The 13,828-nt window shown below is 38.9% G+C and overlaps 1 protein-coding gene across 3 annotated transcripts in view; it reads right to left on the bottom strand.

The window, feature by feature from the left end:
- Window positions 1-708: 708 nt before the first annotated feature.
- Window positions 709-13,828, bottom strand: part of relt (RELT TNF receptor) — a 71,209-nt gene continuing 58,089 nt past the window's right edge. For all 3 annotated transcript variants that reach the window (XM_043692182.1, XM_043692180.1, XM_043692183.1), the window contains 3 exons: window positions 9,721-9,939; window positions 7,708-7,873; window positions 709-3,468 (listed from right to left, as the gene is read on the bottom strand). In XM_043692182.1, the coding sequence (XP_043548117.1) occupies window positions 3,457-3,468; window positions 7,708-7,873; window positions 9,721-9,939 (397 nt within the window). In that variant the 3' untranslated portion in view covers window positions 709-3,456. The remainder of the gene's footprint in view (window positions 3,469-7,707; window positions 7,874-9,720; window positions 9,940-13,828) is intronic.

Below are 13,828 nucleotides of genomic sequence, written 5' to 3'. Positions count from 1 at the left end.
AGAGAGGTTTTAAGACAAAGCTGTCTATTTGGAAAGCTAGTAAACAGCTTGTGAGGCCTTGAGATTTTTTTAAGTTAGAACAATAGAAGCTGTCTGAATGGGTGTGGTCAAGCTCTCACAGAACCAGGATTTTTAGTTTCTTATTTTTACAGCGGCAGATGCTGCTGAGTCTTGAAGAAGTGGAAACCATTTTTTTTTCCTCAACCAAAAGCTGGGCATTCTCTTCCTGTTGCTGAAGTTGTACGTGAGATAATCTGTTTTCAGAATTTTGCCAATGTCTGTTTATGGGATGTTTCTATATTGGAACAGTCAATGTTTAGTCACTAATCTATTATTCTGCTAAGTTTTCCAATAGAGTTACAACTAAGCCAAATTCTTTTCTTTATTCTTTTGTTCTATTTTAACTAAAGTGTATGAATAAAGTGTGTTTTGCTTCAAATCTGGTAGTTTGACCAATTAAATTGCATCCAGAATGCAATACCTGACATTTACCTTCAAAATAAGGAAAAGGCTATCTTCTTAATATATTTTGAGGAGTTTGGTCTGGTCTATAACAAACTAAATCATCTTCCATATTTCTGAAAAGTCATATTAAACTAAAAATGTTAAGATATGCCAGTCCTGATGATCTCCAATACTTTGTTTTTTTCTTTATTTCACATTACCAGCATCTGCAACACTTTTCTTATGTACTAATCACCATGAGACTCAGGAACAAACTTTAGTTTATTGGATGAATCATATAATACAAATCCTGCAACATAACCAAACACAAATAAATACAACCAACAAATGACACAAGGATTTTTTTTTTAATCAGTGCATTCACTTGTCAATACTTTACAGAAAGTTCAAATAAAAGTAAATGACAAAGAATAAATTAAACTGCAAAATATTTATCAAAACAAAAATGTAAAAAGCAGCAACATGTAAACTAATTTTCACCCAGAATTAAAATGCTGCAAGCAGGCATTGGAAAGGGGGAATAGAATCAAGAGATGCATGCTGTTATTACACCTGACAGACCCTTCTTTAAATTTCAGATAAGTATATTAATAATCTTACAAAATGACTTTTAGAATCCCTAGCACTAGTTACAGAGGAATGAGTGTAGCTGCTCAAACTATGACTGGTACTATTGTGTCCAGAAAAGAACAATAGCTGTCACTACAGGATAAGAGTTAACCAAACTGCCCTGCAAGCCCCTTCCCCTGGGCAGTATTCCACACATTCAACTGCAGAAGATAGATTAGATGATAATGTCAGTGGAACCCAGGTTGTTGTTGGTAATAGTATAGGCTTCAGTAATTCTTCAGTTCCTAACTGATTATTCAGTCAACTGAATTCATTACAAACAAAGATACACAATTCTTAAAACGATTGTGCTTCCCCAACCATCAAACCTACTGATAACACTAAAGGTGATTGGAAAAATGCCACATAAGTCACCCAATGCAACCATCCTTTATTGGACAATGTGGATTGATTTTTAATGTTCTCAAGTTTCAAAGGATAGTCTAGTTAGTTCCACACTATAGTTACCACTACTTTAAAAACAGAATTTTCTTTGAAGAAAGAAGAATTGTTATGTTTACACTCACCAACGCAATTTCCCAGAATCAGTGGAAACAATTCTGCTTTGGTATTGTGGGATCCACCGAATTCCACTTCCAGTGATTCAGGGCTATAATGCCATACAATTCTATTTTTATTTAATAGTTGGTTTGTATCATAATTCTTGTTTTGGGCTGGTGGTATAGCCATCACCATTATCTCTTCACAGCTCAAGGCTTAAGTCAGGTGGGTAATGTCTGCATCTCTGGCTAGAACCTCCTCACGACTGACATGGAACCGCAAACTGATGAAACAACATGTCATGATCATTCCAATGCTGGGTGTCACCTTATATTACCTCTTCTGTGCAAGACACGGGTAACTGAATGTCTCCAGCTGATAAATCTTTACTACAGTTAGGATTCAGGCAGTATATTTCTATGACTGTATTGACTCCTACTGATATGGTGTCATACCACCATTCTGTAACATCAATTGTACATAGGGATAAACCAAAAGTACCACGCCTGTTTTCATAGGTAATATGTGTGCCTTCTAGTCTAACAGTTTAGCAAAGACTCTTTTCCTTCTTTCCCCTTCTCAGAAGTTAGCATTTTACAGTGAAAACACAATGAACTCGACGCAAGTTAAACAGATTGCAGATCTGCACTTCGTGAAATGCCAGCTTCCGATTGAGGGAACACAGCTGTTGTAACATTCAACAGAAGTCACGCTCTTGACAACTAGCAGTGAGTTAGCAAAAAAGGTGCGCACAGTCAATACACAGGAAACTCCAAATTGAAAATGGTTTTAAAAACCGTCCGTTTTAGAAAGAGGGAAAATGACATACGAGGTACGCTACGTAGCAACAATCTACTTGTGAAGGTAGCTACTATGCATTTTTCATTATATCTTTAAAAAGATATATTATTGCTATGATATATTACAATCCTTTTTTAATTGTATAATTTACAGAGAAATTGGGCAGTCGAGAAAGCTCTAACCATTTTGACCATATTAGAGAATTTATTTTGTTTTCCTAATAGTGTTGGTTTTTGTCTTTAACACTTTAAAACTTTGCATGTTATAATAATGACTGGGTTAAGCTTTTAAATAATACTTTTCCTATGATTTATGCCAATACCTTGAGAGGGTTTGAAAAATAGTATTTTTTAAAAAGAAATTAGTTAGTGGTGACTCTCCTTTAATCAGTAGTTGAACATATACTGTGAAAATTCAAAATTCTGTCTTGTGTTGATGTCGAATTAGAACACATTTTTTAAAAATAAGAATTAATTACAATTTCTCTGGTTTCTCATTATTATCATTACAACGTTTAGGTCATAAAAATAGCAAGCCTTAACCTTATTCACTGTGTGGCTCAGTAGTATAGTAGGAAGCAGTTTAGATTCAGTTCCACAAGATGGCTCTGTTTGCCCTCAAACGGCAAGTTTTTAAAAAAAGTGGACGTACAACTTTGTCATCAAGTGGATCCTCTATGCAAAGTAAAAAACCTGATGAAAGCTTCACTGAAAGCTGTGGTTTAAGTTTGTAACTTTAGTTTTCTCCAAGGGACAAATTAAAGAGTTTAAAAAGGAGGTACAAAGGATGTAAACTAACAGGCAGTGTGTAGTGTTTCAGAGGTTGGATATTTCAGCTGAGATTGTCCTTGGAGACTCAACTTTAAAAATGAGTTGCGCTCATCTTTACACTGGGCTTTATTTGCAAGTTCCCAGCCAGCATATGGATTAATCCTACATCCTCTCATTTTGCCACATATAGTATAGAACATTTGGAAGAAGATTGTATGTTTGATAATCTTCGAACAAGAGATGTACATCCCACTGGTGCTTCAACTGACATTCAAGCGACTTGCGAATCTCTTCACCATCTGCAACAAACTCAGTCACCAACCTATTTCAAAAAAGAAAGGCATTTTAAATTTGATTGGTAACAATAATCTTTAAGACTATTATCACTAATTTATGGACCAGATCCCCTTTGAATTGCTTTTATGTTTCAGTTAGACTGGTCATCTGCTGAAGCTGTGAAGGATGCTTTTTGTGTCTTTGAATTGAACCTGGGTAGCTTCCTGCCACAGTTAGTTTAATGAAAACACCACAGAATTCAGAACAAAGTCATGTTTATTTCTGCAAAATATAATTCACTTCCAACATGCAGCTTGTTCTTCCTCACTTTAGATATTCCATGTAAGTACAATGGCAGACAAAAAGTGTTGATAACTTTCCAATTGTCTATTTTGAATACTTGACCATTTGTTAATCTTGATATCAATTAGTTTGGGGTTAAATTTACTGTTGAAATTCTAAAGATAGCAGGTTATTGGGAGAGGCCCCAGACTCTCAAAACTATTTCTCGCTGCTGCGTACACTTTGAATGGTTAGCATTGTGAGAGAACACATTTTGCAATATCAACCAGCTGACCTTAATTCCTTAAAATGGAATGAGAGGTCCAATATTGGAAGAAAAATAAGATAAATTGCAGTTTGTTTTTAAAAATATGTAAGCCAATATATTAAGGATTAAGTAATCTTTAACCATGATTTTCCATTTCAGACAACTTAAACAGCATTAAATATTTCCATACCCTTAACAGACAATGATAACAGGCATAAAATGTATATCGATATTTCATAACAAATTATTTTGGGGGTCAGTTAGCTCAGTTGGCTGGATGGCTGGTGTGTGTGATGCAGAGTAACACTAACAGCGTGGGTTTGATTCCCACACCACCTGAGGTTAACCTGAGGGACACTCCTTCTCAACCTCTCCCCTTGCTTGAGGTGTGGTGATCCTCAAGTTAAATCACCCACCAGTCATCTCTCTCTAATGAGAGTGCAGCCATATGTTCTGTTGAGACTTTGGTGACTTTACTTCTCAGGGAAAGCATTCAGTGTGAGCTATTATTTTATAAACAATATTTAACTAAATTCCAAAAAGTAGCCACCCTTTTGCAAGGACCTATGTTTGATTGTCATTAAAGTGTACATTGACAGCACATGGTCAAAGCACATATATCTTTAAAAACCTGTGCAGTTTTGGGAGGGTGATAGTGGACCTGAGTTTTCTCATTAACACTTAGAGAAACTTGTGCTTTCACAGCACTTTCTCTCAGCAGTAAGTAATTACCTCAGGAAGGATTTGCTGTGAATTAGGACCCTGGTATTGGAATCAAAAGAGGATGCTGAGCCTGCACTATGTTGGAAACAGCCTGATTTTCCATGGAACAGCCAGAGGCCACATTTGTCACCCAGTTCATGATGGTGGGCTGGATTTTGATGCGGGAGAACCAATAGGGGCTCCTGAAGACCCTCCTCCTTTGGGAAGGCAGTGGTCTGATGGCATTTTGCTAGACTAGTGAATTCGAGACCCAAGTAATGTTCTGGGACCTGGGTTCAAATCCTGCCATGACAGATGGTGGAATTTGAATTCAATAAAAGTCTGGAATTAGGAGTCGAATGATGACCATGAAACCAGTGTCGATTGTCAGGAAAAACCCATCTGGTTTACTACTGTCTTTTAGAAAGGAAACTGCCATTCTTACCTGATCTGGCCTACATGTGACTCCAGATCCACAGCAAGGGGTTGACTCTCAACTGCCCTCTTGTAGTTAAGGATGGGCAGTGAATGCTGGCCTAGCCAGTGACAGCAAAATCCTGTGAATGAATGTAAAAAATCCCAAGACAGGAGCTGGCCCACCATAGGAGGATCAGGGCAGGACAGGAATCTCAAAATTGGGGCATCCTCTCAGCACTTTCAAATATGTTCCAAATAAAAATAGCCACCATAGCCAGACTGGTGGTCACAAAGGTGGGTGGGTGGGTGGATCGTGGTCGTGGTGGGTTGGTGAGGTAGGGATGACCTTATTTGAGTGAACTGCTCCTATTTGGAAGGGTTCCTGGTTTCACTGGCCATACTTTGACCAAATTGAGTAGTCTGTCTCCCACACAGAAAAATTATGGTTGGCCAGGGTGAAGAGCCTGTCAATCATTTCAATTGCCAACCGCTGCCTATGGGAAGATGTTTTTCTGCCAGGCCACCTCCAATCTTGCTTCCAGAGCAATTTGAAAATCTGGCCCCTCATTTCCCATTTGTCTGACTCCATCAGCTAAATAAAAATGAAACGATAAACTTATGTGAGCCAGTAAATTGCTTGGATTATGGAAAAAATAGGAGGTAAGCAATGCAATTTGCCATGACAGAGTCTAAACTGCATTATTGAACTCAAGGCATTCCCTGTTATACTCTCCATTTATTTAAATTGTGCTGCTTTGTGGGCAAAAACATGTTGTGTTCTGTTTTTACTACTAATTTGAGAAGTGCACTCTACAATTGGTCAATACTTTCACTAACGTCACTCTGTTTTTTCCCAGATTGCTAATTTAGTTTGGGCCACTTGAATGACTGTGACATCAAATACCACAACATTCAAGTTTATGGGACATGCGCAGGAAATTGGGATTAGTGCACCTTTCTTTGTACTAATATCGGTGCAGACCTGATGGGCTGAAGGGCTTTTTCTGCAATGTGTGAATCTATGATTCTTTCGTTTGCTTCCCAGAGCTAAAAACCAACGGCATTCCCATTATAAAGGGTCCCATTTTATATCAGCTTCATTAAACTAATGAAAGTGGTGATCACTGGATACAATCTGAAAATTATACAACCTACTTAATTAAAATGTTATAGTTTACAAGGCTTGAAAATTGATGACAGAACTCTTTGCTCAAGTGGATTTGAAAACAAGTGACAAAACAAGATGATTAGATATTAAATGGAGAAACCAGCAAGATTTAGGACAAAAATGACGACTTCAGCACTGATTTTTTTTTAATCATTCATGGGAAGTGGGTGTTGCTTGCTGGGCCAGCATTTATTGCCTTACTCCAATTATCCATGGGAAGTGCCCTTGCTGTTTTCTCTAAGAGAGTCAGCCCTTATCAAAAAGATTCAGTGCTCGTGCAGTGAATACTTAATTTAGAAAATTATATTTATATCCCATCTGACATCAATAACGGATTTCTCTGTGGTTTTCTTGATATGTTTGTGGATCAAGATTATTTCTGGCAATGGTTAATAGTTGAAACTTGTCTGCAAAAGAATTTAAGCTTGGCAAAGTAATTTTCTTTCTATCAATTTGGGCTTGGCAGTGTAGTGATTACATAACTATAGTGGTATTGCAGAGAACACAGACTGAATTTTCCTGACCCTGTGGACAATGGGGTTGGAAGCAGAAAAACCAGAAAAATAGCATGGAGTTGCTGCCTCTGGAGAGAGCTTCCTGGCTCAGGAAGGGAAGGATCTGGCAATCTGCTCCAGTGAAGCAAGTAATTACACCAATCCAGGGCCCAGTTAGGGCTGTCTTCCAAAAGAAATAGGATCTTCCCCAACCTCAGAGTATCTCCCACACTCCCATAATTTGCAATTTCCTTAAATAGCAGACTGCCAGCATGCGGCTCCCTATCTCAGTACAGTCCCTGCCAAGTCATAAGCCAGTCATGTGGAAGATTTCCTTCTCCACATCACAGGACATACCTGCTGTGAGCATCTTCAGTTTAAACATTGCTGAGGCATTGGAGTAGTTAATCTCCTATCCTTCTCAGCAGCATTTATCTCTCTTTATGAATAACTTCCATGTATATCTTTCAGATGTAGCAATCAATATTAGATGTGTACAGAAGTCCATGTCATCCTTTTGCTTCTTACTTAAAAGCAATTCAGTCTTTAGCCAATGGTTTTGATTTTTTTCACAGTTCCATTTATGTACTCCTACAGGTCTTATCCTGTACCTTGCACTTTTGCATATTAAAAATAAACTAAGACATGCATTTGCAAATTACACAATGCAAAATGCTGAGCCTCCAGTGAGGTTGCTAGAAGCATAATAAAAGTTTGCCTGGCTGATCAAATCACACAATCAAGAATGGTTACAGTACATATAGAGGCCTTTCCACCCATTGTGTCTTTGCTGCTTCTCTGCAAAGGCAGTCCAGATTCTTTTAAGTACAACAGGGTGAAGAGCTGTTCAAAGTCGTGGGTTGAAATCAAAGAGTCAGAGACTCAAAGTTGTATATTTAATCCAGACTTGCACTTAGCTGGAACCCAAGTAGCACAGAGTTTCTCAGTTCTTACCTCTTGCTGATCTTTTGGGCATTTTATAAAGACACTGCCCAGCAGAGATTTACGATCCACGGGCTCATTACACGATGTTTCGATTGAATCAGAGCCCTTTAACGCAGGTAGGACTTGCTCATCGATTAAATTCTGCTTCTGCTCAGGAATTTGAGCCACACGGAATCTGTTACAGAAACATTGAAAATGCAGAAGTGTTATTGTGAAAAATTAACTAACGTCCAGTACGACTTTGATTTGGGGTTATTCTAGAATTCTGTTCATCAAACATCTAAACAAATGCAATTATCTATTTTATTTACATGCAGGAAGTCTTATTCTTGGTGTATAAAGTTTGTTTTCTGCAAACACAGAATGATCCAATTCCAATCACAAGGTGAAAGCTCATCATCTAAATAAAAGCAAAATATTGCGGGGGCTGGAAATCTAAAATAAAAACAGAAAATGCTGAAGAAACTCAGCAGATCAGGCAGCATCTGGAAATAGATTGCTATTCCCTCAGTGTTGCTGGGTCAAAGTCCAGAAACTCCAAATGGCATTGTGAGTCTACCAAAACAAAATGGACTGCAGCGGTTCTAAAAGGCAACTCATCATTATCTTATAAGGATAGACAATAAAGACCAAATTTTTTAAAAGTTAATATACCAGTAGCATTAGTGGGAGTAATGTCCACTAGCGGAAACTGCAGTCAGGCAACTATGGATGAGAACTTTTCAAGTATTTGAAGGCCATTGAGGATTTGAGTGTAAGCATTCAAGAAACCATGGACAACCTGGGTAAGGGAGGTTACTCCTTCAGAGTCCAATGGGTAAACATATCAGATTGGCCACTTAATATGGATGTCTCAGGTTGCAAGTTAAGTGCCTGCCTTAATTGCCCACTTAAGTGCCTCAATTGGTAGTCAGATTGTCAAATGTCATTCCCATCACTGGTATAATTACAGTGGGGTTAGCAGCAGGCAGAGTGCCCACTGGATTTAACATGACCCCTCCATACCCTCAAACCCACTGACTGAAGCACGTAAAATCCAAACCATAAAATGGGAAATTCCCTGATCAGTGACATATTAGTCTGACAACTTTGCATAACAGAAATACAACTTACACCGAGTCTGAGTAGTTATTTTTTGAAATTGCTGCCTTTGGAGGAAGGTGATTATTTTGAGATGATATTTAGAAACTGGTATATATGTTTCAGGAAGAAGAAAGATGAATGAATTAATTTGTATATAATCAAAGGTATGTATGTCCAAAGGTATATTTTGTCCAACTTCAAGTATTTCTTGATATTGGGATGCTGTGTTAATGTAAGTAATTCCAGATAGACAGTACATATCCTTTTTTTTAAGATTGGATTATCTACAGTCTGGAAACAGGCCGTTCGGTACAACAAGTCCACACTGACCCACCGAAGAATAACCCACCCAGACCCATTTCCCTCTGACTAATGCACCTAACACTTTGGGCAATTTATCATTGCCAATTCACCTAACCTGCACATCTTTGGATTGTGGGAGTCAACCGGAGCAAACCCACGCAGACACGGGGAGAACATACAAACTCCACACAGACAGTCACCTGAGTCTCTGCCACTGTGAGGCAGCACTGCTAACCACTGAGCCATCGTGGTGTGTGTGCGCGCACAAGGAGAGCAGCCGACTCCTGTGAAAACATACCTCAACTAGAAACAGTGACTTCAGGAAAGAAAGGAGTCAGCTGGTGAGAGAAGAGGTGCAGAAATAGGATACATCTAATTAACAGAACCTAACAAGCGCAAGAGAACTTTCTGAAGAATTATTGGAGTCATGTGGAGTATTAACACTAACACAGACAAGTGCAGCCAAGTGGCCTGTTCCTGTGCTGTAAAATTCAGGTCCACGTGATTGACACATAACACACCAATTGTACTTTCACTGTGAAATAACATATTAATCTTCACGCAAGAGAGAAATCACAGATTTTCTCCAAAACCAATGCAATCAGAAGATAGCATTCACAGCAGCAAGCTGCTTACCTGCCGATAGATAAGATGGTGATCTCACCAGACCTACTATTCCGTGTTCCCATCCTGACAGGTTTTGTGGCGTTCCGGACAGTTGGATTCATCAGAAGCTCTGGCCACTTCTTTTGACTGCAGCGGGTACAGCTGGATCCCAGCAGGGTTGCTGAGGTCTGCACAGTGTGAACATGATGGTGTTTGCAGAGTTTGGGAAAGGTTAACAAGGGAGCAAACCTGGGGACAAAGTAATGAGGAGGAGAAAACCATTAGTTATACCAGTAAATTCTAATAGCTTGGGCACTGAACACTGAGGTAGGTAGACTGGGGTAACGTTGGGGCTAGAGAAGGGACTTCATGAATAAATCCTGATAATAACCACTGTGCCAAAAGAACATTGGGGTTTTATAAGATATAAATCTGTATGTATGTAAATGTGAAATGCTTGTCTCCTATTGCATTCACTTGCTGGTAAACTCCTCTAATGTATATGGGCCAATTTCAACCTAACTTGCCAGGATGATACTTTTGGATTGAGGGGCATGTTAGTGTTGGGATTTAATAGTTGGGGGGGAATGGGTTAGTGGTCTTTGTTTTCTAGCCAGGAATCCTGCAACCCTCCTCTTGTATCCCTGCTGACAATACAATGTGATCCAATTTGATACTCAGACACACTCTAACCATCTTTAAACCACAAGATCCAAGAAGGGATAAAAGGCTATCCATAGTATGTGGGAATGCAAATCAGATCAGATCAGTCATTAATCTTATTGAATGACAGAATAGGCTCGAGGGGCTGAACAGGCTATTGCTGCTCCTGATTTACATGTGTGTATGATTTGACATCATATATCTAAAACTTTCTTCCAAATTTAATTTGCTTTTTCCTCATAATTAATTTGTTGCATTGCATGTTATGACCCGGTAAGAGAACATTACAGGCAGCACACACAAACCAGAGATGATGATTGATTGATTAACTGATTGATTGATTTATTGTTGTTACATGCACCAATATACAGGGAAAAGTATTGTTTTGCGTGCTATACAGGCAGATCAGATCGTACCATACAAATTACATCAAAGTAGCAGAACGGAGTGCAGAATACAGTGTTACAGCCGCAGGGAAGGTGCAGAGAGACAGAGGGAGATCAGAATTAACAATGAGAGGTCCATTCAAAAATCTGATGAAGAGGCGAGAACAAGAAGGCAAGAGTCTGACAGAAAGCCACAAGTGTTATTTGCAAGAAACAGAGGCTTTTGATTCTCTTTATAATGGGAGTCAGATGTGAAATTAGCAGCAGGTCTGAAATATGTGAATATTGTGGTGCAACAAAGTGGACAAACAGCAGACACCTTCAATATTTTGCACAAACGGACAAGTACAATTGTCATCTTCCATTGTGCCACTTGAGCCATTATATATTCATTGGGCTACATGAACAAAATCAAAACTTTTTTTTGAAAAACATCAGAAAATAAAGTATTTAAGCAGCACTGCCAAGAAATCTCTACTTTGGCTCAAGAAGGAAGAAATACCGAAGTGGTCATTGAGTATTTAAAGGTACAAAACAAAGACTGGAAAAGCAGACAGTGACAATGGAAATGTACAGTGTGATACTACAGGTGTTTCTTTTAACATTGATAAAATATTCATAATATTAACAAACATTGAGGAAAGAGGTGTAAATATAGATATCAATGCTGACAATTGAGAGAGTAGCACTGAGGGTGCAGAAAATGATTTGAAATCATATACTAAAAACTGTAAACCTAATCAAACTGCAAACAAGCCAAATTGACAGTAAATTCCTGGTGATTTTGCTTTGGTCAAATAATGTTTATAAGCATAATAATTGTGAGAATATATTTGTATTTCATATTTGCAAGGTTTAGATTAGATTCTCAACAGTGTGGAAACAGGCCCTTTCGACCCAACCAGTCCACACTGACCCTCCGAAGAGTAACCCACCCAGACCCATTTTCCCTCTGACTAGTGCACCTAACACTATGGGCAATTTAGCATGGCCAATTCACCTGACCTGCACATCTTTGGATTGTGGGAGGAAACCGGAGCACCCGGAGGAAACCCATGCAGACACAGGGAGAATGTACAAACTCCACACAGTCACCCGTGGCTGGAATTGAACCTGGGACCCTGGTGCTGTGAGGCAGCAGTGCTAACCACTGTGTGGATGGAGGCAAATGAATTGAATGAAATCAGTTGAATACAATGAATGCTTCTAATAAATGACTTCATAGAAGAATTTTTGTGGTCTAATATTCTTATCCCATTCAATCCATGTGCTCACACAGTGACTATTTCAGACTATTAGTTCATAAGAAAAATTCCTTTGCCTTACCCTTTTTAAATCTGATGTTTAACCTACACCTTTTCGTTCCTCAAAACAGGATAGGTTTTCCAGCTTGTCAGTTACTATTGACCAATTTAATTTTGCAGTGTATGAGCATTTCGGTATTTTGAATTTGATCAATGAAAAAAGGTGATTACTACATAGGATATAAGAACTAGGAGCAGGAGTAGGTAATTCAGCCGCTCAAGACCGCTCCACCATTTGATGTAATCATGGCTGATCTCATCTTGACCTCAACTGCACTTTCCTGACAGCTCTCCATAACCCTTTAATCCATTACTATCTCATCAATTTGCTCTATGTCCTAGCATCCACTGCACTCTGGATAGTGAATTCCACGGATTCAGGATCCGTTGAGAGAAGTAATTTCTCTTCATCTCTGTTTTAAGTCCATTACCCCTTCTCCTAAAACTCTGACCTCTCATTCTAGACTGCCTCACAAGAGCACACATCCTCTTTACATCTATGTTGTCAATCAGTTTGAACTCCTCTCATTCTTCAAAACCCTGCATCAATAAGTTATCAATAAGCGCAACAGACACAAGTGAAACCAGGGCTAGACATACAAATGACTTGATTCTGAACAGGGAAAAGACTCAACAACATTCATGTCAATGATTCAGTACAAAAGGACCAGCGAAGAACAGGACAGTAATTTGCAGAAAGATTTCACTGAATAAGCAAGGACAATGTCTCACCAGCAAGAACTGATTTGAAATGAAATTGATGTAAAGAAATATGATTAACAATTTCTTGTCTTTCTGCAGTCATAAAATGACTCATTGATTACAAATCTACTAAACAGAATCCCTGCAGATCCATTTAACTCATTGAGTCTGCACTGACTCTCCAAACAGCATCCCACCCAGACCCACTCCTCCACCCTGAATTACCATTCCTAATCCACCTAGTCTACACACACCTCTAGATACTACAAGGCAATTTAGCATGGCCTTTCCATCTAAACTGCATATCATTGGACTGTGGGAGGAAACTGGAGCACCCAGCGGAAACCCACACTGACACGGGGACAACGTGTAAACTGCACACAGTCATCTGAGGGTGTAACTGAACCTGAGTTCCTGGTGCTATGAGGCACTGAGTGGCTAACCACTGAGCCACCCCAAATAAGAGAGAATAAAACAACATAAAATAAGAGGGAAAAAACTTGAATGTGGATCTGATAAACATTTGTAAGACAGGATGATCCCAGGTCAAGTTTTTGATTGATCTGTGTTGATTACATCATCAAGTCAGTTGCTAAAGAACTGTCTGAAGTCAACTGACTGATTATCCACATGGCTTTGGATTTCAAGTCAATTTTCAGACAAAGGGGAAAGCATTTAAGATGGGGAACAACATGTTGCTATCAATGACCGACAATAGGATTTAGGAGCTGAATGATCAAACTGCTGAGGGAATTGTCTTTAAATTAATAGGACACCGGGGAAAACTGCCACGGGAATCTTTATACACAAAATCCTTGCACACAAAAATTCTTTTAGTGCATTGTTCAGAAACACCCAGCAACTAATGATAATGAATGGAAATAGAGTTCATCAATGCATGCTCCATCTAAGTCAAGTGCATCTGCATCCAGTAATACATACAGGTGGCTGGCTGCCAGCCATTAAATATAACTTTCCATTCTCCAAGTAACTCACACACCCGTGCTCTGTGCCAAGGTCACCAGAGACACATGGACTGCAAACGATCCAGGTTGTGGTGTGACTGGGTGGTTGGTTTATGTG

This window comes from Chiloscyllium plagiosum, chromosome 6, assembly GCF_004010195.1.
Source record: "Chiloscyllium plagiosum isolate BGI_BamShark_2017 chromosome 6, ASM401019v2, whole genome shotgun sequence".
Lineage (NCBI taxonomy): Eukaryota > Metazoa > Chordata > Chondrichthyes > Orectolobiformes > Hemiscylliidae > Chiloscyllium > Chiloscyllium plagiosum.
Note: the sequence above shows the minus strand (reverse complement) of the source record. Positions and strands in the feature narration are given on the sequence as shown.